The sequence below is a fragment of the Molothrus aeneus genome, chromosome 12 (assembly GCF_037042795.1).
Source record: "Molothrus aeneus isolate 106 chromosome 12, BPBGC_Maene_1.0, whole genome shotgun sequence".
In the NCBI taxonomy this organism is placed as follows: Eukaryota; Metazoa; Chordata; class Aves; order Passeriformes; family Icteridae; genus Molothrus; species Molothrus aeneus.
In genome coordinates, this window is record NC_089657.1 from 9014472 (window position 1) to 9041412 (window position 26941).

General features: G+C 46.2%; 2 protein-coding genes across 4 annotated transcripts in view; one reads left to right on the forward strand and one right to left on the reverse strand.

The window, feature by feature from the left end:
• Window positions 1-10284: 10284 nt before the first annotated feature.
• Window positions 10285-21490, reverse strand: SLC25A20 (solute carrier family 25 member 20). Its single transcript, XM_066558396.1, has 9 exons — window positions 21183-21490; window positions 20441-20533; window positions 18594-18721; window positions 16388-16478; window positions 15316-15433; window positions 14070-14142; window positions 13368-13477; window positions 11935-12059; window positions 10285-11454 (listed from the first exon to the last, which is right to left on the reverse strand). Exons 1-9 carry the CDS (start codon window positions 21285-21287, stop codon window positions 11392-11394), a joined length of 906 nt encoding a protein of 301 aa, XP_066414493.1. The 5' UTR covers window positions 21288-21490; the 3' UTR covers window positions 10285-11391.
• The window catches only part of ARIH2 (ariadne RBR E3 ubiquitin protein ligase 2), a 35493-nt gene continuing 29730 nt past the window's right edge, over window positions 21179-26941 (forward strand). The window contains exons 1-2 of one of the 3 annotated variants that reach the window (XM_066558394.1): window positions 21179-21310; window positions 25406-25753. In XM_066558394.1, the coding sequence (XP_066414491.1) occupies window positions 25505-25753 (249 nt within the window). In that variant the 5' untranslated portion in view covers window positions 21179-21310; window positions 25406-25504. Of the gene's footprint in view, window positions 21311-21623; window positions 21695-25405; window positions 25754-26941 lie in introns of those variants that run through there. The other 2 variants (XM_066558393.1, XM_066558395.1) reach the window with 2 other exon arrangements.

The window sequence follows — 26941 nt, forward strand, 5'->3', positions numbered from 1 at the left end:
ATATGGGAGGATTTCTTGGGAGTTAGGGGGTCTGAAGGTTGCACAGTGGCAGTGCTGGTGCTTAGAAGGAAATCTGCAAGAAGGTTGGTTGGGCTGGGAAGGGGTATTCCCATGGTGGAGGAACACAGACATGATGAGCCCAGGAAAGATGAGTAAATCAAATGGAAAGGATAACATGAAATGGAAGTATAGGCCAGTGCTGGGTGCCCACAGTGGGAATGTGTGTCCTGCCGCAGCCAAGCTCAGGCAGGGAGCATGGCCATGCCTGGGTCTGCCTGGGGCAGGGGTCACAGCCCAGCACTGCAGGGGTGCACAGGGAGCTGGACCAGGCTCTGCTGCTCAGCATCCTGCCATTGGCACAGTCCTCCTGTCTGCTCAGACCTCCTTGGACCCCCCTCAAGCATGGGGCAGCCCCTTCCCTCACAGGGGTTGTCTCTATCCACAGCAGCACATTGAAGCTTTAAAAAAAAAAAAAAAACCAAATAATTATTAACTACCTTTAAACTTAGATATTAGAAGATCAAAAAAAAATAAAGCAACAAAGGCAAAAATGACAAAACTGAAAAACTGTTAGCCTACTTAAGGAAAGTATTTGATGAAGTGGCAGACAAGGAAGGTCTGCTCCAGCTGCTGTTTTCTGCAGCTGGAGCAAAGAAAAGGCTTGCACTGTGCTGGTGGCCTTCAGACTGAGGCTGTGTGTAAGAGTAGTGATGGTATCTCTTGTTAAAGGACGCAGTTTCTTTCCCAGTTATCCCTATCACAGGACTCAGTTTCTGCTCACAGTCAAAAGCAAACAGTTTAAAATACACATTAAACTAGGCCAGTACTTTGGGAAAGGTCAAATTCTGTTTGGAATTCCGAGGAGTATATATTTTTACAGGAAAAGACCCAATAAAGAAGGAAAAATAGAGGAGGCAGCAGGCACTCACTGTATCAGCAATTCAGGCTCCCAGACTGCTGAGGCAAACTGCCTTCAGGGAAATGAGATTATACTTTACCTCTGACATATATGGAATAACAGATTTCTCATTCATCTCTAAATTCATATTCAAACCGATTAGGCAAGAGCTCCTGGAACAGGAGGAAAATCATGACCAAGCCTTAGAAGCAGAATTTGTTTGCCAGATGAAGTCTCAGGGAACATTCTTTTGGAAATGAATACTGCAGTCCCTGGAAGAAGTTAGAGAAATTAAGGATGACTGCTTCATGCTTTCTGTAAATGGAAACCCACTTATTTACTCATTTTTATGAAGACAAATTGCTTAAGCAATATTTAGGGTAAAGAAGGTCCTTATTTATTTTAGAGAAAAAAAAAAATAAGGGTAATCAAGAATGAGTAAAAAATTAAATAGTAAATAAATTCTTAAAATCAGAATTTTTTTGAAGTTTATTTAGAATGAATTTAATTTGAGCTTCATGGCATATGACAAGAAAATCTGGTCTCTTAGGAAAATGGAAATCAAGTGGTAAGGATCATTATTGTCAACATTGAAGAGCACCAGTGTTTTCAGTAACATAGTTACATATTGTAGCAAAATGTGTACTGGTGTTGATTACTTACTCAAAAAAAGGTTTATATTTGAGATATTTTGACAAAAACAAAAAAGATGTAACAGTTTGTCAACTGTTACATTAGTTAAATGCACAAAGAATAAAAAAAATCTCAGAGGAAAATAAGAAAAAAACCACCCAAATTTAGAATGCTGTAAGAACAGAGGATGTTATGGATTATGCCTTCCCAGCTGGATTCTACCAAGCATTTTAAATTTTGAGGGGCACTTGAGTTGGCATCCTGTGTGCCACAAGCTTACACGTGAAAATGAGCCTCTTCCCCCCCAAGATATGTCACCTCCTAATTCACCTGTAGCCTTTGTGGAGTCTGAGAAGGTGCCCTGTCCTGTCAGAGGCAAATGGTGCTGCAGAATGCCGAGGGGAGTCGTGTCCCCTGCAGGAGCTGCAGGCTGTGCCCTGGCTCTGAGCAGAGCCCAGGGGGCTGTGCAGAGCTGGGCAGGGAACCTGCAGCCACAGCTCCAAGAGCTGGTTCTGACATTTGGCACAGAAAAGGCTCTGAAGGGCTGGGGCAGAGTCCCCTCCAGAGAATTTCCTCCTCATCCTCCCCATCAGTAAATGATGCAGACAAAGTGGGTCACTGGTTGACAAGGCTTCGGCCAAATGTTCTGTGGATCTAAGGGTTTATGAATCCCAGAGTTATTATTCATCTGTGTACATAGCAAAGCTGAAATTCTTGTTTTCATCACCAGGTCACCCAGGTGGGGTGGGCACTGCAGCTCACCCTCACATTCCTGGACACATTCATCCCAGGATACCAGGGATTTTGGAAAGATCTTTTCCTTAGAAGCTATATTGTAGGAAATTTCAGAAGTGACACCCAATTGCCAAAGATCTTGGGAAAATACTTGTGGGCAAACATTTAACAGTTCTCAAGGCTCCTAGCAATCATGTTTCAGGGAGGGTAAAACTGCCATGTGGCTAATGTGATCAGCAGCTCTGCCTGCAAGTAAAACATGAGAGACATGAGAATCAAGATGAGCCTTTTCCATGGGCACCTCACTTCAAGATCTTGCCATTATTCTGAGCAAAGCTTTAGCAGGTGAGTTGAAGTGTGAATAAAAGGGACACCAAGGAAACACCCTAAATGCAGCAGGCTGGACTTTGTCAGTTTTGCCACCACCAGCAACAGTCAGGATGGAGTAAGGCCAGGAAATCTTTTGTTCAGAAAAACAGAGCTTGTTTATTGATGGTGTAAATGTTGCTAAGCAATATGGATTAAATTAAACCCCTCATCCTTCCCCAATGTGTACACCACCTTCAGCAAAGAATGGTCTGTGAATATAGTAAAAGTTGGGGTGTTATTCCAGATCAGTCTAATTTAATTATAGAGGAACCTATAGAAGACAGATTATCAGCCAGCTACTCAAGACACTTTTAAGCATATTTAGAGATCAATACCCATTTTGTTAACCAGATGTGCCAGTGCAAGAGGAAACTAATAGAGAATAGAATAAAAATATCAATATGGCTGGTAAAATTATATTTTATTAAAAAATGGTATGTAGAATAAATACAAAATAGGGGGAAAGGCATTATATATGGATAGGCTAAATAAGACATCAGCTTGGAAAAGAACCCAAAGGAGAAGGGCCCAGAAAGTTAAAAACTATTTCAGGAAGGACAAAGGGAAACAATATGTTATTATTTCTCACAAGACAAAATTTAAGTAATGTCAGTGAAACCATTCAGCCAATCTGAAACAAAGCAGCACATAATTAAACAGTGCTGCTCACTGCCATCAGACACTGGACAGGCCAAGACCAGCAAGGTGTCTGGAAGATAATTGTATTTAAAACAAGCCCAGAGCTCTGGGTGTGGATTCAGGCTGCAGCCCCGTAAATCCCAGCCGGTGGCTGTGGAGGGCAGAGCTGATGGCAGCACCCTGGGGAGGCACAGCTGGGTGCTTTGTGCCCCCTGCTCTTCCCTCTGCAGGCAGAGCTTTGGGCTGGGACACCCTCAGTCTGAGGCCCAAACCCATTCTTAATGGCACAGCCTGCTTTTATCTTTCCCAGAAAGAGTACCCTGAGCTGTACTAAAATTCTGTTTGCTGAGGGAGGGAGGTGGAGGAGCTGTGCTTCACGCCCCAGCTCCCTTTGGGACAGGTCTCTGCAGACATTCTCATCAGCCCTGTGCCCGGAGGAGCACGGAATGAAGCAGGGGAGAGGGGAGAGGTCAGCACAGAGCTGTCCTCGGGAAGGGCTGCTTTTCTGGGAAGGTCTGCTCTCCCAAAACAGCAGGCAGCTCTGGCATCTCTGGACATGCCCACACTGGAGAGCAGGACAGCTGCAAGCTGCATTTTGTGAGTATTCATGAGAGAAATGCCAAGAACAGTCTGTGCTTTTGGGGCAAACCCTGTGGATGCTTCATCCTCTGAGCTGCACCCATAGAGAAGGAAATGGGGAAACCCCCAACAATTTGTCACCAGCACCTCGGAGATTCATCCACAGCACAAGGAATTGCTCATGTTGGGAGAGAGGGACATTTCACAGCAGTGCCGTGTCACCGTGCCTCATCCATCATCCCCAGCAGGCACAGAAACACCCACAGGGGCCTCCCCAGCCCGGGCAGCCAAGCTGCCCTCCATGGAACTCTGATGGAGTTTGGGTGGGGGCTCTGAACTTCCCTGTCCGATGGAGTTTGGGTGGGGGGTCTGGACCAGCCTCTTCCCCCTGCAGTGGGTGAGCAAGGACAGAGATACCCAGGGGTACCCAGGGCTGTGCCCGCTGGCAGTCCCTATTGGAATATTTCCCAATATAGCCGGATGGGACGTGCCTGAGCTTGTCTGGCCCTTGCTGCTGAACCAGATATTGGCACTGTGGTGTTTTTATCCCAGAGACACCTTTGGCTATGCTGGGTGCTGCAGCTGGGCACTTGGGGACAAGTCCAGGCTGGCAGGAGCTCAGGTTTACCTTGGTGGAGAAGTTTAAGGTGATGGTGAAGGAAAGGGTTTGGATCCAGAGCTTTATTCCTGGCCCACAGGCCTCTGAATCCAGCAACAGCTCCAACAGAACTCCCAAACCCCATGGTTGCTGTTCCTTTTAACCCTGGGGAGAGGGAAGGGGTAGAAATCCTACTAACCATAAACATATACATAGAAGGAGGTCTCAAGGGACAAAGGACACCTGGATGGCCCAATGTCCCCCAGGGGTAGGGGGCATCCTTTGAATCTGCCCAATCACTCGATGCCCTTCTGGAATGCCAGGATTGACAGACAGAGCTCGGCAGGGTCAGGGGAGGGGGAAGGAGAGGAGACTGACACACCTGGCAGGGAATTATCTGGGAGGAACCCGGGGTATCTGAGACAAACCACGACATCACAAAGCAACAATTCCCCATCTCGGCAGATGCTGTTCCCGGGGATGCTGGCAGAGCAAGGGGAGCCCCTGCTCGGCTCCTGCCCACCGCATCCAGGCTCCTTCCCGGGAGAGGCTCTGCAGCAGGAGCCAGGGCAGGAGCTGGGCTCACAGCTGGGCACGGCTGCTCCCATGGGAGATGGGTGCCGGGCCGGGAGAACAGCGAGTTCCCTCCGCCGAGCGATCTCCTGCCATCCGCTGCCAGATCCTGAACTTTGGCTCGGGCCAGGAGGCAGCGAAGGGAGCAGATAATTGCTTGGCAGGGAGCGATAGGGAGCCAAGGGTGAGCGGGCAGGCAGGGGCGGGGGATGAGCCGCAGGATTATGTTTCAGAGGGAAGTATTTTTTTAGGATTTGTCTATGCAGGCATTCAGGAGCTTTTCTGAATCACATGCGCTTAGCCCCAGGAGAAGGAGAACTCGCTGTAATTTTACACCTTTTCAGCGTTTCAGCTGATTCTGCTGAAATCTGTGTAGGGATTAAAGATGGGAAGGGACAGAGCATTGATTTCCTCGCCTTTAGTCTCCAGGACAAACATTCAAAGCTAAATCACAGTTTAGAATTTTTTGACGGCGTGAGCGGAGAGAGGAAGGAGCCAGCAGCTGACAGTAATAAATAACTATTAGGAAACAGTATTAGGAAATAGTACCAAGGAGAAATGTCTCTGCTGGGATATGCTTTCAGCCTTGGGGAATCCATATCCAGGCAGCTCAACATTTACTTCAGTACCCAGAGCTTGTGTGCAGCTTCTCTCAGGCCCAGCAGGGCTGAGGGAGCAGCCTGAGCTCAGGGCTCCAGGGAAGGAGGGAAGTCAGCTCATTGCACACACAAACATCTCAGGCTTCCACCCTCCGTGCCAAGGGTCAGCAACAGCCCCGTGTCCTTCAGCAAACCAACACTCCAACTGTCACCTGCAAAGGGAAATGGAGCTTATCTGCAGCCTATTGCTAAAACTTTGATACTGATCTTTACAGCCATGTAAGCCTAGGGACAGCCTGTGCATCATAAACTGCTGAAAAGGATCTGTCTGAGCTTGAACTGAACTGTCTCAACTTAAACTGGTGTCCGAATTCAGGGACAGATGTTAGTAAAAATCCAGTCCAATGTCTCCTTAATGGTTACATTTTTACCAGGTTTGAGACACACTTGCAGAACTATTCTAATACATTGAGGTAACGGAAAATGTCCTCGGTTTTATACACAAATCTCCCTAAATTAGAAATGGTTTTCCATTTCAAGCATCCAGCACCAGGCAGCCTGTTTCCCCCCTTCCCTGGACAGTTTTCTCAGGGCAGGGTCTGCTGGGCAGAAAGACAAAGTGTGGTAAAATGGGGTCAGAGAGAGCCAAACTCAGAGCCCAACGTTGTGAATGAGCACAGCTGCCTGTGATCCACTCACCCAAAAGGCATCCTGGAGAGCAGAGAAGAGGCAGAAATCCCAGCAATCCCTACACCCACCCTCCTGGGAAGCCCCCAGCTCCAAGGCAGGCATTTCCCTGCCATCATCTGAGTCAGGAGCAAAAATCCCCAGGATGCAGCTGCCAGGGCAGCCAGGTCTATTTTCAGCCAGCACCATGGAAAGCCTTGGGTGCAGAGCACCCTGGGTGCCACTGTCACAGTGCCACTGTCACAGTGCCACAGCATGCATGGCTTCATGCCACTGACTCAGCAGGCATTTTAGCCTGTGGCCTGGACAAGCCTGGACCAGCAGCGGGGTCACACCTTCCAGCTGGAGCAGGATGTCATGAGGAGGAGAACACAGGCCACCAATATGCCCTTGTGGCAAAGAATGCCACCAGCCTGCTGGGCTGCTCTAGGAGAGCATCACCACCAGGCCTGGGGACAGGAACCTTCCCTGCTCTGAGCGCTGCTGGAGTGCAGGGTCCAGCTCTGGGCTCCCAGCACAGGAGAGGCATTGATGATACACTGGGCAGTCCAGGGAGCCCTGCAGAGAAGGAGAAGGAACTGAAGCATTTGCAGTATGAGGAGACCAGGAGAGATGGAATTGTTCAGCATGGAGGAGGCTTCATGAGGATCTTACTGATGGGTATGGATCCCTGATCAGAGAAGGTTTAGAAGGTGGAGCCAGACTCTTCTCAGTGATATCTAGTGACACTGAAATACATCAAGTTCCTCTTAGACATAAGAGAACTTGTTTTTTTTTATGAAGCTGGAACTGGTTGCCCCAAGAAGCTGTGAAGTTTCTATCTTTGGAGACATTAAGAACCCAGCTGAACCTGGGCAACCTGCTCTAGTGGGCCCTGCCCTGAGCAGGGGGGCTGCACTGGACGGTCCAGAGATGCCTTCCAGCCTCAACTGCTCTGTCATCCTCTGAGCTACATGGTGGTGAAAACCACTTTGCTCAGGCTGTGCACAAGGCTGGTCTCTCACTGGCACAAACAGGATATTGACATAGCAGTCCTCTTGTCCAAGAGGCAGCAGATAAAAAGAACAATGTAGAAATGGAAAACTGAACCATTAGAGGCCAACTGGGCACACGCAAAGCTATAGGTGGTGCTGTGTCCTAGTGCATGTTGTTATTTGAAGGTACATAGCAGCTCAACCTCCTCTGTGCAGACCCCACAGAACTAGTCATTGTTTGACCATAATTTTGTAAAAACACCAGCCAAACTGATGAAGATCAGATTGGAAGCCTGTCTCTTCCTCTGCCCAGCAGTGTTCAGCAGCAGATGCTTACAGAAATAACACAAGAAATAAAACACTTGTGCCTTCCCTAACACACCCTCCAAATCCCATCAACAGCAATTCAGGAACACCCTGTGCCAAGGCTTTGCAGCCCTATCAGTTTTCAGTAGATCCTGATGAACTGTTCTTCTGTGATTTTTTTTTTTTTTTTGCATTCTGTTTAAATATTGCTTGATCTCCTCATTGTATATCTTGTCCTGTGAGAAATATGAGTAAATGCACCCTCTTGACATTGCTCACCATTTGTAAGATCTACCTTGCAATGCCCTTTTCCAAACTGGAGAGTTTGTACTGAATGTGCCTCCCACAGGCAGCTTCCTTTAATTAGACAAATTTGATCAAGACTGACTTGTCAGGGGTGTTCCAAGGACCTTTCTGTCACTGTAGCAATGCTGAGTGTGCACAAAAGTCACTCACCCACAATGGGCAGAGAAATGCAAGCACAGATTTATCTGTCATGGATTACTTCCAGACACCTTGAATCACCACTGGAAAAATCACTTGCATCAAAGCAGAAGGGGCCAGGAGGATGAACAGCACAGGAGTCTCGGGGCACTGATTTTGATATAGCAAACCAAGATGTTATCAGCACAAGGAGCATAAAGAAAATTATCATTGGTATCACTGGCTGGCACCAGTGTACCAGCTGCTGCTGTGTGCCCTAAACAGCAGATACACTGCCTGAATTCACACAAGAACCTGGGCAATTAGAAAATAACATTTGAATGCAAATCTAGGCCTCTGAAAGCAAAAGAGTCCTCAGGGTATAGAAAATTATGCTTGTGCTAAAATCCTTCTCTCTTTCTGAGGCTGCACACACTAGAGGCAAGGAATTGGCAAATTTTGTATGGCAGAATCTTTAGAGATATGAGCAGCTTTTTAAATATTTCCAGGGTGCCTGGGTTTCAGTTTTTGAATAAGCAAGCAGATGTGTCTGATGAGCCTTTGCAAAGCTCTTCTTCTTCTGCCATTGCTGTTGGAAAGCAGCCCCTCATTCCTGATTGTCTTCTGCCATATTTTACTTAGCTAAAAGCACCAAATGAAATCAACCATGGTAAACAACAGAATGTTATCACACAAAATACAAAGCTCTGCAAAAACCTTGGAGTGGGGAAGATATAGAATAGAATATAATTAGGAGAAGTCAGGATCTGAAATGTTTAAGAAAAAGTGTTAAAAGGGATAGTTTGGCAGAAGAAAAAGTCTACAATTACTGCTAACAACTGAAAAAGTAGAGAGTGAAGGGAACATTTCAGTCTTCAGAGCAAGGACTGCCTAAGGCCACAGACTGGAGAGACTCAGCTGGTGACAGCAGAGCCAAGGTAAAGTTTGCTAAGCACCAAGCCAGAGGCCAGGACACAGACTGAGAGTGGGCTCCTTGCTGCTCAAATGCAGGAGCTGTGCTCTCAAACCCAGCAGCTCAATCCAAGGCACTACTTGTCCCTGATTTGATCTCCAAGAATTTTGTTTTTCACAGTCTGCAACACTTGGGATTGATAGGACTGGGGTGGGAGAGAGCACTAACCACAGAGCACAGCTCATGACCAAGCCTTGGGGATCTCAGCCTTCCTCTGCTCCAGCTCTCCCAGCTTTCTGGGAGCTTAGGAGGTCAGCAGGATGCAGGTGACAGGGCAGCTGGAATGGGCAGCTTTAAGCATCACTGCCTGCAATTTTATGAAAGAATATACACTTCTGCTCCTCCCAAGAAGTGTCAGTATTTCTGAGCACATAAATAGAATTGAAAATAAAATTCAGCTTTATAATACTACTTAAAGCTGGAAGTTGCTCCTAGGTACCACAGCCTCAGCATGAAAATCAGAAAGAAGCCAGAGCAGCCACCAAAGCAGCACAGGGCAGCATTCTGTGGTGAGGCAGCACAGAGCCATCAGAACAGACCTGATCAGCTTGAAACTAGCTGGGATTTGGCCTCAGTAAACCCAGAACTGTGTTTAAAACCATTTGAGAGGTTTATATCCTGTAATCACTTCCCCAAACCAGTACTAACTCAGTGTTCACACTAAGTATTGCATTCACCAGAGGAGGGACAGCAGCTGCTCCTGAGCACTGAGGAGCAGGGAAGGCCCTTGGTGGGTACAGTGGCAGTGAAATGCAGAAGCAGCTCCATGTGACTGAGATTTTCCCACATCAGGGCCACCCCTCCTGCCCTGTAAAACACCAGAGGTGGACTCTGAGGAAGGCAGGTTTCCTTCTGGTCTTTCCAAAAAAACTGGGAAGGAAAGTAGAATTCAAGGCTTCTCCATAGCATGGGGTAGAAGTTTTTAGGGCTGTCCTGCCTGTGGAAAGCTGAGGTGAAGGCTGTGTCCTCATGGTACAGGTCAAGAGACCACTCCAGGTACTTTCCACAAAGTATGTGTTATTTGTTCCAAATGTGCTATTTAGTGTGTTGCTTTATAGCTAAAAATTTGCATCCACAATGCAGCACCTAAAAGGACTTTTATGGCAAACATGCCAAGTGCAGAATATTCCTTTCCATAGCTCATGTCAGAAATTGAAAAGCTAAAAGGCAAAGGGTTAGCAATCAAAGACAGCACAGCACAGCTTATTTACCAACCAATCTGGGAATTAAGAATTGGAAAACTTTTGCAAAACTAAGCATGCATGACCATGCAAAAAGTAAATGAACCAAAGCACACATTCTAGCCAAGCAGCACCTAGTTTTATTGAGTTCCAGTAACACTGCATCACAACAAAAAGAAATTAAAATTTGCTATTTGCTTCTCAGTATTAGTCACTTCTCAAATGAAAATGTGATCATGTTTAATAAGAGAAGACCAAAGAATAGGAGAAAGAATAAAGTTAGTCAAAATTGCAGAGCCAGTGTCCTCTTCATGTGTCCCCCTCATGTCAGAGAAATTCAGTTCTTGGACGTGCCATTAAATTTTCTCACGTCGGTGTCAGGGATTGAATGCCAGCACACAGTATTTGATGAATCAAACATATCACAGATTGCTATGAGCTGTGCTATACTTTTGAAATCAGATTTGGGTTCTCTTCAATGGGACTGAAAGGATTTGAGAGAACAGTTCAGGTTAATCAAACACATTTCCCCACTGGCTCCCTCAGTAAAGCTTAGTACAAATGTTAAACATAATGCATTTTGTGTCCTAGTTCCACAGAAAAGATCAGTGTGCAGGACCTGATATGGTACCTGCAACACCTCTAAACCCACTGGGACATAGCTCTGGCCTCCCCTGCTGAGTTGTGTTTGCTGCTGCACATGCACAGGAGATTAAAACCAGTGTTAACACAGAAACAGCCACAAGTGACAAACTACAGGAGATGAGAACATTGCCTGACATTGCCTGCAGACACAACCACGTGCAGCTGCTGACTTATGCCCTGAGAGTTAAGTACATGCTGCCAAAAATAATTTAAAGGAGGTTTTTCAGCATTAATGCTACATGTTTCTTCAGTAAATAAAGAACTACATTTTAAGATGTGTCCCCTTCTTCCATGAGGAAGTACTTAAGGTAGCACGTGTGATAGTGACAGCTGTGTGTTAGCAGTGTCACTGCTGTGGTTGGCTCAGGAGATTTGTCACCCCTAGCTCCTCACCAACTCTGTCAGAGTTACAGCTTGCATTTCTGACTGGCACATAGCACCACCTAAAGAATGAGAGAAAGGCAAAAAGGTATTAGGCAAACAATTATTCCTGAAATATTAAGTGATCATTAATTTATTCCTGTGAGGCAGATTTGCACTCTCTTCCTTCTCCTCTCTCGTTTCCAGACTTCCTAGTCTTCATAGACCAGGTGCAACCCAGTTAAGAAACTTCATAGCGACTTCAAAACCAAGAAAACATGCCTGGAAAAGAGAACACAGAACAAATAAGGATTCTAACAATCTCTTTCAAGCAAGGCTTTTGAACTGCTGCACTATGAACACCTAATGTGCTTTATATGGAAGGAGGAAGAGGACCAAAAAAGTCTTGACCCAGAAGCAGGAATTCTACTGTATCCCTCCACACAAAGGCTGAACTTTGGCTCTGTTAGGCTCATTATTTATTGAAGGGAAAGTGAGTCCAAACTTATTCCATATTCTACAGCTAAAAACCAGTAGCTAAAAACTATCAGAGAAAGTCAACACAGAGCTTTCATGCAAAGCTTTGAAGAAAGATTTACTTGTTGCTCCTAGATTAAAGCACAGTTTCAGAATCTGTACACCAACAGTCAAAAGTACCTGCAGTGACAAGAACCTCTCTGGAATGGTGCACTTGTGTCCCCTCCAGACTGCAAACACTCACTGTGAGCACCCCAAGCCCAGCCGGGATCCCGGCGCACTCACCGCGTTGGCAGGAAAGGCCCTGATCATCACAGCTGTGAAGCCCTTGTACAGAGATGCAACTCCTTCCTCTCTGATGAGCTCCCTCAGCACATCTCTAAAGCCATTGGGGTATTTTCCTGCAGGAGCTGAAAGGGATGCACAACACATTAGTCCAGATGTGTGGCAGTGGCGAGGGCTGAAGGCTGTGCCACAGGTAACAGCCCAGGGTTTTCTAGAGGTTCTCACTGCTACAGCAAACAGACAAGAGAGCTCAGCAAGGCTCAGTGAACAGAAGTTGGTTTGTAAACCAAAGAATTTACACCATCAAGTCATTGCAGGCAGGGAAGAAAGGAGAGTAACTTTTGTCAGGGTTGGAAGTCTGAGCTGTTACTTGCACTGCTGATCACAGCTCTCTCAAGAGCTGCACTTAGGTGATAGGAATGTCAGATACAAAAACTGATGAAGCTGGTTAATAAGAAAATGATCCTATCACATGCCCCAGCCAAGAGCACCGACAGACTTCAAATGAAAAGCACAGGATGTTCCAAAGCTGATGTTACGTGGATATGCTGAGGTGTTTTTTAAAAGCTACTCTATTCAAAACACAATTTCTTTCTTCTCCTGACACTGCCCTGGGAAATTCTGCCTCTGCCAGCCCTCTGAAAAGGTAGCCACAGATCAGCCCAGTTAAACTGAACCACCATGAACCCATGTCATCCACACAGCAGCACTGGAGACTGTGTGGAGACTCAGTAGAACAAAGCTGTGATGGGCTTCCCTCTCAGCCCTTGGTATGGTACAAACAACCACAGCAGCCATTGCTCAGAGAAAAAGAAATGAGGTTTCCTGCACTGATTATCATGATTTGTGACTCAAGAAAAATGGTCACTATCCAATGGAGAGTTGAGTCCACAGAGACCATGGGGAGCCTTAACAAAAATATTCACTGACAGGACTGGCAGAGAAACCAAGGAAAAACCTGTCCAACTCTGCTGAAGCACAAGGTCTGGGGTCATTCTAACTGTAATTAGGCCACAGACATTAAAGAGCAGAGCTGCCAGTCCAAAAGCAATGTTCTCAGCACCCTGTTACTATAAACTGCAGATAGCACAGGCTACAATTTATACAATTGTGTCTGAGGTGAAATAATAAAACCTCTCAAAGAATTACATTTGTTATAAAACAGCTATTACAATTCTACTATTATGAGTTCTATGCTTAGGTTTCAAATCAGGTACCTCAAATCAAGATCATTATATTATCAAGGATTCAGAAACAGAGCAGTGCAGCCTGATGTGCCAAAAATTTGTGAGGAAACCAACTAGAATGCTAGGAACACCCGTGGGTTTTTCATGCAGTTGTCTCAAGCACCACTCAAGACCTTCCATCCCTGCCCAGCCCATTCCCAGGAGTACCACAGGAGTGTGGCTGTGACACCCTGGAATGCAACTCACCAGTCTGGAAACGTGATTTCAGCACGTCTGGTGGGATGGCAACTGCCCAGTTGAAGATCCCAGCCAGGCCTCCAGCAAAGAGGATCCTAGGCACACTGAGGTCACTCACACTGTGGCAGGATCAGAGTGGGGTGGGAGGAAAAAGTGAAAAAAAGATTTAAAAAAGGAGAAAAAGTCAAACTTTTTGTTTTGACTAAGGTGACAATCAAAAAGACAGCCTGGTTGGCAGCCAGAAGGCAGCACAATGCTGCAGACAGAGACAGTGCAGTATGTGAGCAACCTTTCCAAGATGGACCAACTACACCCTAAAGATTCAAATATTTTTATTTAGCAGCACACACACACATGCTCTGGGAAAAAAAAAAAAAAACCAAACAAAAACCAAACCAACCAACCAACTAAACCCCCCAAAAAAATCCAGCAAAGCTCTCCAGCATTCTGTGTGCATACAGGCTTGAAACTACTTTAAGTATTCCTTACTTGGCTAATAAGATCCAAACTGGAATCTGAGAGAAACTCAGAATATTATTTTAATTGTCAGCTAACCCCAGACCAAACCAGTTCAACTCACTAGATGAGCAACCATTCTTCTCTTTTTAAAATTTGTTTTGATGATACTGCTGTAAATCTCTTCGTAGCTGGGGAGATGAATCAGCAGTGTCTGGGAAGTGCAGAGAGTGGTGACTGTGAGATTTCACTGACCTCTTTCCCTGAGGGGTCAGAATGTTCTTGAGCCACTCGTACGTCATGAAGTACATTCCGCTGGCCGGGACGTCTGGTGGGTAAACAGCAAAGGCTCTGAGGAGTGGGAAACCAAAGGAAGCCCAGAGGCACCAGCCCCATGCCAGCCCAGCAGCACCACTAAGCACATACAGATTTTTTTTCTGAACCTCTTCTACAAACAAAATAAAAATCTTCTGCTGCCTTAGACAGAGGAGGCTGAACTTTCCCATGGAGAGCAGGTGCTAATGGCAAGAACTGGAAAATAACTTTTCTGTCAGCAGCCTATCAAGCCAGGCTGTAACCTGGTTACATTACACTAATGATGAGACAGCTCTAAACTGTCCAAATTTCTGCACAGCACATCACAGCATCGCAGGAACTTCATGAATTTTGCACACTATTAGTTCTAATGATTCTGTTTGGGGATTTCTTTCTGCAGGTGATGGGTCTTGTTTTGGTTTTTTTTAAGCTACTCCCACAGCCTATTCTTATCCCGTGCCTAAACTGGAGAACCAGCCCCTATCTAGGGACACTGCCAGAGTTACACTGCAGGCTGCTACACTTGTGTGAGAAGCAGAGGATAGAACCAATTCCTAAACTGAAGTAACAAAATACAGAAATTTCAGTTTTTCAAAGTGGAATTACTAAAATACATAAAGGATTCTGGGTCTGGCACAATTACTTAGTTGTTGTTGTATTTGAGAGAGGGGTCATGACATCCCAGTTCAAAATAACCCAGTCTCAAAAGGGTAGAAAGCATGACTGCTGCCACCACATTTTTTAAAGCAGTCAGTATTATACAGCAACAGTAACAGACAGGCACAATCTTTCTCTCAAGGAGAAAAAAAGAAGAAAAAAAGAAGAAAATAATTTTTTTAAAAGGCCCACTTCTGCATTTTTCTCTTCTCTTTGTTCTCTCTGCTCCTCTCCTGAAGTCTCTCATTCCTCTTGGCTCCTCAGATCTTAATTACTTCCTATATCCCTCTGATCCTTGTCATCTAATCTCTTCCTCACCCACTGAGAATCTCATGTTTATTTCTCAGGCCCTTTGAGGCACTGGAGTAGCTCTGCAGACTGAAAAAAAAAAAAAAAAAAAGAAAAAGAAAAAAGAAAATGGGTGACACAACCCCTCCAATTGCCTAAAGGGACAGTGAGATCTCCCATCCTGTGTCAGGCTTGCCATCCTGCAGCCCCCCAGCAGGGATGGGCCAGCCCTGTCCCTCACCTCTCATGAGGGTCAGCACGGTTCCCTTGTACACGCCGCGGATCCCGGACTCGCGGTACAGCTGCTTGGCACAGTCCAGGGAGCCACTGTACTTGGTTTCACCTGTAGCTGCCTGGATCTGCAGGGTTAAAGTGAGAGTTTCTGACCACTGAAGGTTTCTGGTCAATGCAGAATTGTTCAGCCAAGGGTTAGAGAGCCTCACATGTGTTTCCAGAGAGGAAGGAGCACACGCTCCTGCCTAGGGAGCCTCTGCCTCACTTCTTCCAGCAGCTCTCACGTTAAAGCTGAGGCTGTGGTTACTGCTCCATGCAGAGAATAGATTCTCCTTTATTTTTTTCACAGTGTAAGTTTGAAATAACTCAAGTCACTTAGATAATTCCACACAGACAAAAAGTAGTCTTCAAATAGTGAAATTCAAAGCCATTTGTATGTGTATAAAATCTTCCATGATAATATCCTGTCTGTCAGAACTAACATGTGACCACCCATCACTGTATTAACAGAGTTCAACACAGTCTGAAACAAGCAGAACTTCCCACACCTGCTAAAGATGGCATTTCATTTCTTCAGGTTTGCATTTTTCAACAATACTTTCAAACCCCCGCAGAAGGTGCAGAGCTAACAGCCACCCAAATGTCAGAACACTGTTTGGAAATGCATTCCTTAACTCTGCATGGGAACTGTCAAGGTAACAGAACTTCTTTGCACCAGAAAGAGTCTCATGATCTAGCAAGTTTACACCTTTTTTTTTTTTAAGGAAAACTTTCATTCAAAAAAAGTTGACTTTTCCATACTTTGAAGTGGACTGAGGCATCCATGGAAGCCTCATGTAGTGTCCCACAGCATAAGGCTTGGGCTGTGTAAAATGAATAGAGCAACTAATGCTGTGTGTACTTATACTGTCATGGTGGGTTTGTTTAATGCTTCTTCATGACACAGCTGCATTAAATGACAGTTGTCTCAGTCCTGTCAAAAAACAGAACAGAGTAAATGCACTAACCAAAGAAATTCCTGCTATGGAAAGACAAGACCCCTAAAATTAAATTCCCATCACCACCATCCAATGCCTTACCTGTAAAAGGCACTTGATTCTCTCTCCTGGAGCCATGATTACTGTTGTGAACACTCCTGACAACATGCCAGCAGCAAACAGCTGAGGATATCTGCCCCAAGGAAACAGAAAAGACCCTAACACAACACAGCACACAGGAAATGAAGGGCAGAAAGATCCCTACATCCCCAGGTGATGCTGCTCCACATCAGTGGAACTTGAAATGCAAACACTGCTTTTATCAGTGCAGAAGTGCCTTGTCAATGCAGAGCTAAACATTTAAGATCTCTAGGACTCAAAGCACTGGTTCCTACAGCAACCACAACTCAGCTCTTCATATCCATTCTATTTGCTAATACCCCTTCTACTTACATTTTTTGCTATAGCATTCCCCATTCATTTTTATTCCCTTTCACTTCAGTCTCTTCCTCCTCCAATCCCCCATACTCTTCTCAGTGACCCCAGCAGCCTCCTTTCCATAATCTCTCACTCCTCCAGCCTCTGCCAAAGTTGAGTCTTTCCTACCAACCTGTCATTATCCCAAACACTCAGCACCTGCTTTCACATGGCAAAGTCTCCATGACAAGAATCCCTTAAACAAGTTGAGTTTCTCCATCACAAAACTATCTTTACATCCAGCCTCCTACTACCTCCCCTAGGAAGAAGGCCTAACATCTCAATGTAATCAAATTCCACACCTTCCACTTCTCTCCACTTGCCCAAGAGATGGCATTCTATTCCAATTCTTGCACCTTTCTCTACTCTAATTCCCATGATATCTTCCAGACCATTCAGACCTCCCTTGCCACTCCACACCTCCTACTCAAACTAAGTTTAGAGGTTTTTAGCTCACCTTGGGATCATTCAGCCCCAGAAAAGGCAGGATAGGCTCCTCAGGTTTCTCTTCATCTTCTTCCTTCCACAACTTCCCTTCAAAATCAGCATGGGAAATACAACCATCCAGCCTGCCTCTAGACCCATAACCACAGCACCAGGAGTCTGACCTTTATTTTTGGGTCTCATGTCCCAAGCTCACTGTACCTTCACTGTGTCAGGTCTGCACCCACAGAACAGCCCAGCTGAGCACAGTGACACTACATACACTATTTGTTCTTTTCCACTGCTCTGCTCTGTAGAATTCCTCTGCTGAGAGGAATTCTACATAAAGACTCCAAAAACTACACTGTCCTTCTCCAGCTTGCTCCTTAAAACTTCCTGTTGGCACCATGTGTATACAACACAAGGCACTGAGGTGATAATAAGTTCATGGTGCACTTGTTGTTCAGTCCCTACTGTTGCCCTGTCCTTTCCCTTCAGTCTTGCCTGCATGAGGACACTGCCATGGTGTGAGAGAGGGTAAGTGAGAGTTCCCCAGCACCTCAGCACTGCTTCACCCTGACCAATGGCAGCTGTGTTGGCAGCAGCTCGTGTTGCAGGGCCAGCTGTGCTCACACCAGCCCTATGCAGACAAGGCTCCAACAGAAACCAAAACACCCCACCACAGCTGGCTTTACATGATGGGCTCCTGCTTTCTGACAGAGCTCCTACCTAGCACACAAATAATGGGATAAAATCTTGCTAAGCTACAGCCCAGTCCCTGTGGAGCTGTAAATCACAGCTCAACAAGCCCATTACAGGAGTACCTAATGGCAGGGAGGCTTTCTTCATGCACAGGTTGGCTTGTAGAAAGCCCCACCAAGTTTTCTGAGCTTCCTATTGCTGTTTCTGAAGGTCAGGCATGCCTGAGAGGAGGGCTGCTCATAAACACCTCTTTTCAGAAATACTAATAAAACATTTTATAGCTGTTTTCACATCCTAATGAAGGGCCACAAGAAGACTCATAACTAACAGGGAAAGGAGAATCAGGGCTGTAAATGTTATCAATTCATCCTTGACCATGAATTTATTGCTCCCATAGTTTCTGTTAATAGCAAGCCTGTTGGCAGGCAATCATTACATAACTCTCACTGTGCTCATCCACACCAGAATTGTTCCTTCATGGCTCCTTCTTGCGTAGAGAGGGAATTGCATCTCACCTGCCCACACAGTGCCTGTTTTAGCCTGTGCTATCACTCCCACGCTTCCAGAAGCATTAAAACATGAGTGGTTTATCTTTCAGAACTATATTTATAACCTAGGAGAAGACACCAATTTACACCACAACTCAACGTGTGACAATGCAGCCTCAGGATGCCTTTCCCAACTGTCTGATTAACCAGGAACTCACGTCAAAACATCGTCAGGATTTCTCTGCTGGAGTCTCTTTCCCAAGCCAAATCCAAAGAAGCACACAGCAAACATGGGTGTCACCCCGATGATAGGAGCTGCCATTCCTCTGTATAAGCCTTGGACTCCCTGCAAGAAACATTATCACAGGAATTACTTGGTTTGGCATAAACTTTGCACACATTTCAGCTTGTTGAGAAGGGAAAGGCAACAATCCAGGATAGGATCTATCTAACACTCAAATTGATCAGAGGAATAAAGGGGCTTATTGCTCATTTGCAGTTATACATGTTTAGCTGAGGCTCAGGGACTGCTGCAGAGGAAAGCTATCCTTCCTGGGAAACCCTGGGACCACTGATGCCCTTCTAGAGCAATACTCATCATCTGCACGTTCATCTCAGGTATGAGGAAGTGAAGTTAAAAGCCCCCTGAATAAAAGCCTTAATAGATATGTCAAGAGAGAGCACTCTCAGCTGCACACCTGTGTTTTATTGGTAACTTGTCAAATGCAGTAGTGTAAAATCCTGACACTGAACCTGAGAACACTGAAAGGAATTCACTTTTTAACTAAAGGAAGAGCTGGGGAGAGCAGCTGGAATTCCTTCAGTCCCCACATGAATTCACTTTGCAACAGAGTCAAGAGCAAATTATTTTTTGTTTCCTACTCTAAATCGAAACTTTTCCCCCACACACCATCATATTCCTGATGTTTCCTTCCATAGACTACACATATGAAAAAGTACTAATGCAGACCCCAGTAGCTGTATTATTTTCACTTATCTTGCCTTTAAGTCGAACTTTGTCCAATAAAAAGGAGAGTTATCTTCCTAGATAAAGGCTAGACATATAAATCAAATATTTGCTGGTCTCTGCACCCCTTTCTTCCCCCTGTCCCAATAAACCAGCTCATCCCAGTACCTTCTGAAGTCTTACAGGCACAACTGGCTCTGCCATGAAATTGCACCTGGCTGAGAGATCAGCCACTGCTGCTCAACCTCCCCTTGGGCACTGGGAAGCAAAAGGCCTTGGCAGAGAGGGTTAGTAGTTTTCCTCACAGAAATGGATGAGTATTGAGTAGGAGTGGAGAGGCAGCAGTGCTTTTGAACTTTCCATCACAAGGCTGTTATTATGGCTCAGCTCTGACGTCCGTGCTGCAGCAGGGGTGTTAAAAACTGCCAGGGATTCAGAGCTGGCACAGCATTCCACTCCTTTGTGGGAGAGACCAGGCAAACAAGATTTGGTTTGGTTATATAACAACCTGTTAATACCACAATGGAAGGAGATTTCAGATTTTGAGGCAGATCTTTCATTCAACAAGGAGTTACCTAACGAGATCCAGCACTTAGAAATGAGACTTTAGGCAAGCAGATAAACAGCTGGGCTTTACAGCCATAATTTCCAAATGGTAAATAGCTGCTGAGAAAACTTAAAAAGCAGAAAATTGGACTATCTGTCAATTAAAGACTTTAAAGCAAGGCTGTGTGCCTTTCTAAAAGCAAAACAAGACTAGCTCAACAGCATGATCATGATGATTCAGGAGTAAAAAACACTGTCCACCTTCTAGAGAAGGTTGAACAATTACTATAATTGACACTCTGCTCTCAAAGAAAGAAAAAGAGAAAAAAAAATCTATAAATTAAAGATCTTCTGCCTTCTCATAGGTGGCATTTCTTAGCAAAACAAAGATACATATACCAGGAGCACATGTATACTAAGTATTCCCCAAGCTTTGTAATCTGCTTAAAAATGTTAATTTAACTGACAACCCAGGAACTGTAGGGTTTCTCTGTAGGATTCATTCCTACAATGTACAGAAACAACTGATACATCTGGCAGGTGTCACAGTACCTCTCCAACAAGAGTCTTTCTGAAGCAGTCAAAGGTCCCAGAATAGAGTGGGGCCTGGCCAGGCTGTGGCTTAGGCTGGGTTTGCAGTCGGACCTAGTAAGAGGGAGAGGAAAACATGATTTGATTAAATATTTCATTCTAAACTTTGCTCGACAGAAACACCTCTGGCTACTATGGAGTACGTTTTGTGACTGGACCTAAAGATCATGATAGAAACACCGACATCACTTTAGCCCTCTACAGAAGAGAAGAGGTTGAATTTTAATGTCATGAGTAGTGAATGTATTTAACTAATTAATTGCTGGGATAATGTCCGGATGAGGACCCCAGCTCCCTGGACCCCACAGGGTCACTCGGGGCCTCCCCCTGAAGCAAGGGAGCGGGGTCCCGCCGGGCTGGCGGGCCCATCCCAGCTCCCATCTCCCTCCAGCACCGGGAGCACCGAGGCTCTTTAACCGCGGCTCTTTTGCCGATTTTTCACTAAAACCGGCATCGCCACACGCCCGGCCACCGCGCCGCCAGGGGGCGCCCTAGAGAGGCCCGGCGCGGCCTCCCCGCGGCGGTACCGAGCCCCGCCCCCCGCGCAGTGCCTGCCGGGAGCTGTAGTTCTGCCACAGCGCCCACCGGGACCCGCGCCGCTCCCGCGCAGTTTCTGCCGGGAGCTGTAGTCCACCCTCCGGTGCCCCGACCGCACCGAGCACCGGCCGCCTCCCTCGTTCCCGGGCGCCCCGCGCCACTTTACCTTGATGGTGTCCAGCGGGTGCCCGACGAACACCAGGCAGACGCCCCCGAAACCGCCAGCGAAGAAGTTCTTCAAGGGGCTGATGGGCTGCGGCTGCTTCGCCATGGTGGCGGCGGCGGCGGCGAAGGGTGAGAAGCGGGACCGGGACCAGGGTCGGGGCGCTGCGTCCCCGCCGAGCCAATGCTGCCCCCTCCGCGCCGCGACCTTTAGCCCAGTGCGGGGCACGCCGGGAAGCGGGCGCGGGGCGGGCCGGGACGGCGGCGGTGCGAGGGGCCGCTCCCGGCGCGGCCACTGGGCGCTGTCACCGGCCGAGCCCGGCCCGGGGGCCGCTCCTCAGGCCGCGGGGCCGCTTCCCCCCGCACACCCGCAGTGGTTCAGCCGCTCCCCCCCCCCCCCCCGCCCCAGCGCCGTGGCCCGGCCCGGCCCCGCCCCGCCCGGCGGAGGTGACGCACCGGGCCCGGCGGTTCCGGCGCGCTGAGGGAGCCCGGGGCGCCGCTCTCGCCGCCCGCCCGGTAAGTGCGGGGCCCGGCCGCGCCGGGGCTGGCGCGGGTCCGGCGGGAGGGATGCGGGGCCGTTTATCCGTGCCCGGTGCTGAGCTCGGCGCTCCGCCCCGGCGGAAGCCGCAGCCCGAAGCTCTCGGGCTCTGGGCGGCCGTGCGGGGGCCCCTCCTCGCCCCGCCGCCGCCCGGGCTTCCCCGCACGGCTTCTCTCCCGCCGCGCTCCTCGCTGCCCTCCCGCGAGCCTGCGGCGCTCCGGTGTGCGGGACGGGCGAGGCACTGGTCTCGATCCCATTCCGAAAGAATGGAGCCGAGGTAACTTAAACGCGCTGGGTGCCCGAGCCCGGAGGTGCCCTGGAATACGCAGGTATCCGTAAAACAACTTGTTAAAAGTGACGGTAGGTTAGAAAGGGCAGGAGTGAAATGGATAAGTTGGCAAAGACAAGGCAGCCGTGCGAGTGTGAACCAAGGCTGGCAGGAGGAAGGAAAGCAGGTTTGTCCCTGGGGAAGTGCGGTACAGCTGCAAGGAGGTCCCTGCAGTCATCTGTGGTGAAAAGGGTCAGGCATCTTCTGGTTTCTCAGTCTTGGATGAAAAATTCCTACCTAAAAAACAGTGGAGAAGGAACAGCGAGGTGTGCACTGCATAGGTGAGGAGGCAGTTGGGGATGATCCACAAATTATGAGTTTGGGTGGCATAGATGAAGATGCAGTTAGCGTTGATGGCCAGCATGGAGCTGAGGCTGTGGATGGTTTCAGGGAAAAGGAAGAGTGTTAGCCTGTCTAAAGGTTACATGGATAAGGAGTCCAGGAAGCAGACTTAAGTTGCACTTTCTCTGTTTCAGATAAATAAAGAGGTGAAAGAAGAAAAAAACGTATGAAATGGTTGTGAAATATCAACAGAAAAAGAGGAGGAGCATTCTCCAATTGGAGGAGTCTCCACCAAAAGAGTTATTAGAGGAATCCCACAAGGGTCTGAATAAGAAAAGAGTGATGTATTTGGACTAAGAATGAGGTGGTATCACATAATGTGGTGGAAGGCATTTTGTTTCAATCGACCTTGTTAAGAATTGTGTTGCAAAGCAGGAGTCAGGGAAAGGGCACTGTTGGAGGTGATAGATAGCAGAGGGTAGGGGTGGGTGTGTTCAGGAGTTCCTGCAAGAGACTGGAGCGAGAGGTGACTAAATTGTATCAGTGTTAGTGAAGATACAGGAGTATCTTGGATTAAGGTGGTTAAGGAGGAGATCATCCTCCCTTGGATTGGAAAGTGATCTAAGTGTGGTTTAAAAATTTATAATTTGGTCTTGGGAGTTATGGTCGTTATTTAATCTAAATAAACCTGGCTTTTTGACCCTATCTTTTGAGCTTAACATCTTTATTATCTTAAAAATTAGTGCTATCAAGTAGTAGCTCTGCCTTGTCTTTGTATTCAAGGAGTTTGATTTGGGCATTGGGCTGATTATAGGTGAGGTGAGTTTTGTTCCTGGTTTTCCAAGTACCCTCCTTTGCTTTGTCCACAGAGCATGTGCCTTATGCTTCCTTTCCCTTCACTTGTGTCACTGTGGTGTCCAGTTATGCTGGAAGTGAGCTCTTTCCTAGAATCTTGGGACAGGAGTCACAGAAGTCACCCAGTCCTGCAGACTGCTTTCCACTTGATAAATCCACGTGTCCATTTCCTGTGCAAACAGTTCCTCTGTTTGCTCACAAAACTGTGCCAGTGGCACGCTGAGACATCTCTGCACTCTTCTGAGCCCCTTCCCAGGGACTGGTGTGCAATTGGGAGGTACTGGGCAGGCCCCTGTTCTACCTGGATATCTACAAACATCTGAGTGCTTGGGTGTGACTTGCCATGTGTTGGAATAGCAGAGGGCCCAGTGTTTTCATGGGTTTTTTCTCTCTCTAGAGTGTGGAATGATCTGAGTGAGTTTGAGAAGTTCCCTGGCCTGTGAGACTTGCTCAGGCTTTGTGGTGGCTGAACAAAGTTGTTGCACTCTGAGCTGTTGATGGTCCACACTGGGGTTAGAGGCTTAATAAGTAATTCTTTCAACATAAGTTTTAGCAGGTAAAGATCCATTACTCCTTTGATGCAAGAGCTCAGTGTCAGTGCAGATTAAGCCCAGACTCTAAGCAGGGTAGAGGGAACGATGAGGGTTTGCCTTGTGTCTGCCAAATCAGATTTCACATCTGTCTCCTTCCAGTATGGAGAGACTGTGTCTGTTCCTCTGAAGTCCTGTGGAAAGCAGTGCTGTAAATTGTTTGTGTGCTGCATATGCTGTGGATAGCTAAGGAATCAAGAGGCAAATGAAAGGAATGAAATACCTCCAGAATTCAGGAGGTAATTTAATTAGGTACTAGTCTTCAGCCTCTCTGGAGGTTTGTACCTCCTGAAATCACTGAAGCCCCTCAAATTAATTGTACATCACATCTCTTCCTGGTTATTCTCTGCTGCCTGGTCAAGTGACTGGAAACAGGAAAAAAAAAAAGAGTTGAGGAAAAATAATGAAAATTTGTGGTTAAGATTTCCTGTACTCTAAAGTCAGGATTATCAAAGCTTGATTATGGTTTCCCCAGCAGCTACAAATTGCAATACTGAGGGAATATATTTGAGTGGCAGAGCTGACAACATAGTCATGCAGAATGGGAGTGTTTTTAAGGAACCAAATACATGCTGCTTATGGAAAATAGACCTTTGATTTTAATACATGTTTTTATATGTAAAATATGGTTACAGCATTGTTTTAATTCTTCTCTATTTAATATATTCTCTCTAAATGAAATAATTTGGTTAAATGGAAATTTATGACTAAATATGAGATGACCATAATTCAAGGTTGATTCATGCTTTACTGCTGAATCTTTTAGAGCTCAAATTCATATGGTTCAGTTACACAAGCAGAAGATTTGTAGTTCAGATAAGTATCAGATGTGTGAATTTTCCAAAACAAGTGACAATCTTAAAAAAAAAAGTTAGCTGTTCTGATTCTTCTTCAATAACAGCTATCAACACCCGAGCATAAATTTGTACATTCAAAAGGTAAGAAGTATATCTTGGGAAGGCAATAAATAATAATTTTATTTCCCCCTTCAGATATAAGGTCCAAGCCACATCACATCCAGTAGAACCAATTTAAAGGGATGAACTAGCATCACAATTTCTTTTGAGATGATATTGAAGACTGTTAAATTGGGTGCATGTGAGAGATCTGTTTGCTGGTCTTATTTTCCTAAGTCTCACTTAATGTCTGTGGTCCTGAAGCAATATGGATTTGTACAGAATATCACAAGTTGTACAGGATATCACAGGTTGCCTTTCTAGCTACTATGGCCATAGTTAAGGGGTTTGTGTTTTTCCTGTTAATTAGAGAGGATGCTACAGTATTGCAGGCTGTTGATAAAGAACTTTGTGATAAATTCAGTTTTTTCTCTGAGAAGATCTTTAGTGAAGGTTATGCAGCCAGTTTCCAAGTGTCAGAGTCACGGGGCCTGCACTGGGGACTAGGATGCAGTGTAATAACCCAATCTTGAAGGATCTGAACCTGTCCTGTAAGAGCAGCCTTGCTTTGGAGGTGCAAGAGTCACAATGGATCCAAACCAGGGACATGCACAGCAGAATCCTCTTTACTGGGCCCTTGGGTTGGTCTGTTCCTACCTGCTTGATCACCTATTTGTTGTTGACGTGGCACCTCTTACAATTTCTTAGGCACAGAAAAAACTGTTTTTCCTCCCTTAGGAGACAGAGCTCAGATGAAATCAAAAGAACGATAAAGTTTGGAGGAAAAAAAAGAAGCTGCACTTGCTTTCCTGGTCTGCAGTTGGGCAGGGCATTAAGATGTCCGTGGACATGAACAGCCAGGGCTCTGACAGCAATGAAGAGGATTATGACCCTAATTGCGAGGAGGAGGAAGAGGATGAGGATCCTGGGGATATTGAGGATTATTATGATGGGGTAGCTAACGACGTGGAGCAGCAGGGAGCAGATGCCTTTGATCCAGAGGAATATCAGTTCACCTGCTTGACTTACAAGGAGTCGGAGAGCACTCTCAATGAACACATGGCCAGCTTGGCTGCCACGTTAAAGGTGAGGAAAGGTTTCTGCATTCACACAGCTGTGAGCCACGTCTGTGGTTGAACAGGCAAACGCTGAGATCACAGTTCTAATGAAAGCTGTGGCAACATTGCTGTTCCGGGGGGTTGGAGGAGCATTGTTGAAGGTCCCTTGTTCCAAACTGACTCAAAGCTTTACAATTGTGACATACTGGGGCCTGAAAAATCTTCCTTATTGAATGTTGATTCTTTTTTTTTTTACAGAGCTGAGCTTCATGACCAAAATGCCTGAGTTATAACTCTGCATTAACACAGTGCAAAGAGGGTATATAGAAAAGAAACAAATCAAACCATAAGTGGTGCAGTTTGGTACACCTGTGTTTGAGAAGATAACTGACAAATAGGAAGACATGCTAAAACTCTGTAATTCTAACAAAACCACTTTTCTTGGTTGGTTCTGAGAGAATAATCACAGTTTTTCAAAGACAGATCAGCTGTCATGCCAGTTGTTAACCCTGCTGTTGCAGTGACAGTTCCAGTACAGTGAACTTGCCACCTCTTGGAGCAAGTGTGACTTAATTCATCACGGAAAAATCTCACTCAGAGTCAGCTCCATTGTATTATGCTCAATAAGATTTTTGTGATGTCTTCTTTCTCTTTTTGTAACTGATTAGTGTAGTGTCAGTCAAAAGAGGAGTCAGGCCCGAGGAAAGCAGAATTTTCTAGGCTCTAGATGTGGACACTGGGTTGAAATTACTGCTGCATCTACTTTGTAACAGACCAGGTCTTCTAGTGCTTGCTCTTGTCTGGAGCAGCCCCTGAAAGCAGGACAGGTGATGACTGCAGCATGTCAAAAAAACGTGTTGGGTAGGTTTTGAGTCCAACTCATTCTGTCTGAATCAAATCTAGTTTTAAAAATGAGAGGGATCTCTTGATTTTTATTTGCACATCAATGTCCTGTAGAAGGAGTATAACCATAAAGCCTGAAGTCTGTGAACCGTAAACAACAGGTTTTAAAAAGCACCCATAATTTGGTGATTTTGCCATCTGTTGTGCTTGTTCCCAGCATTTACCACCTCAGAAAATGAAGTTGTACTTTTTCTTGCTCTTAAACTTCTCTGTAATTACCTCAAAATATGCATTCTGAGCTCTGAATGCCTGCAGTTCCCTACATATTGTCAGAAACTGGAGGCAATAGAAAAGTACAAATGAGAATAGCTGG

Excerpts from the sequence above, each read along its gene's own strand:
- SLC25A20 (XM_066558396.1), bottom strand. The coding sequence starts at position 21,287 with ATGGCGAAGCAGCCGCAGCCCATCAGCCCCTTGAAGAACTTCTTCGCT. Across the intron at positions 20,534-21,182 it reads ACCCGCTGGACACCATCAAG|GTCCGACTGCAAACCCAGCC; the intron begins GTAAAGTGGCGC and ends CCCTCTTACTAG. Across the intron at positions 11,455-11,934 it reads GGGCCTTTCCTGCCAACGCG|GCATGTTTTCTTGGTTTTGA; the intron begins GTGAGTGCGCCG and ends TCTCTTTTCCAG.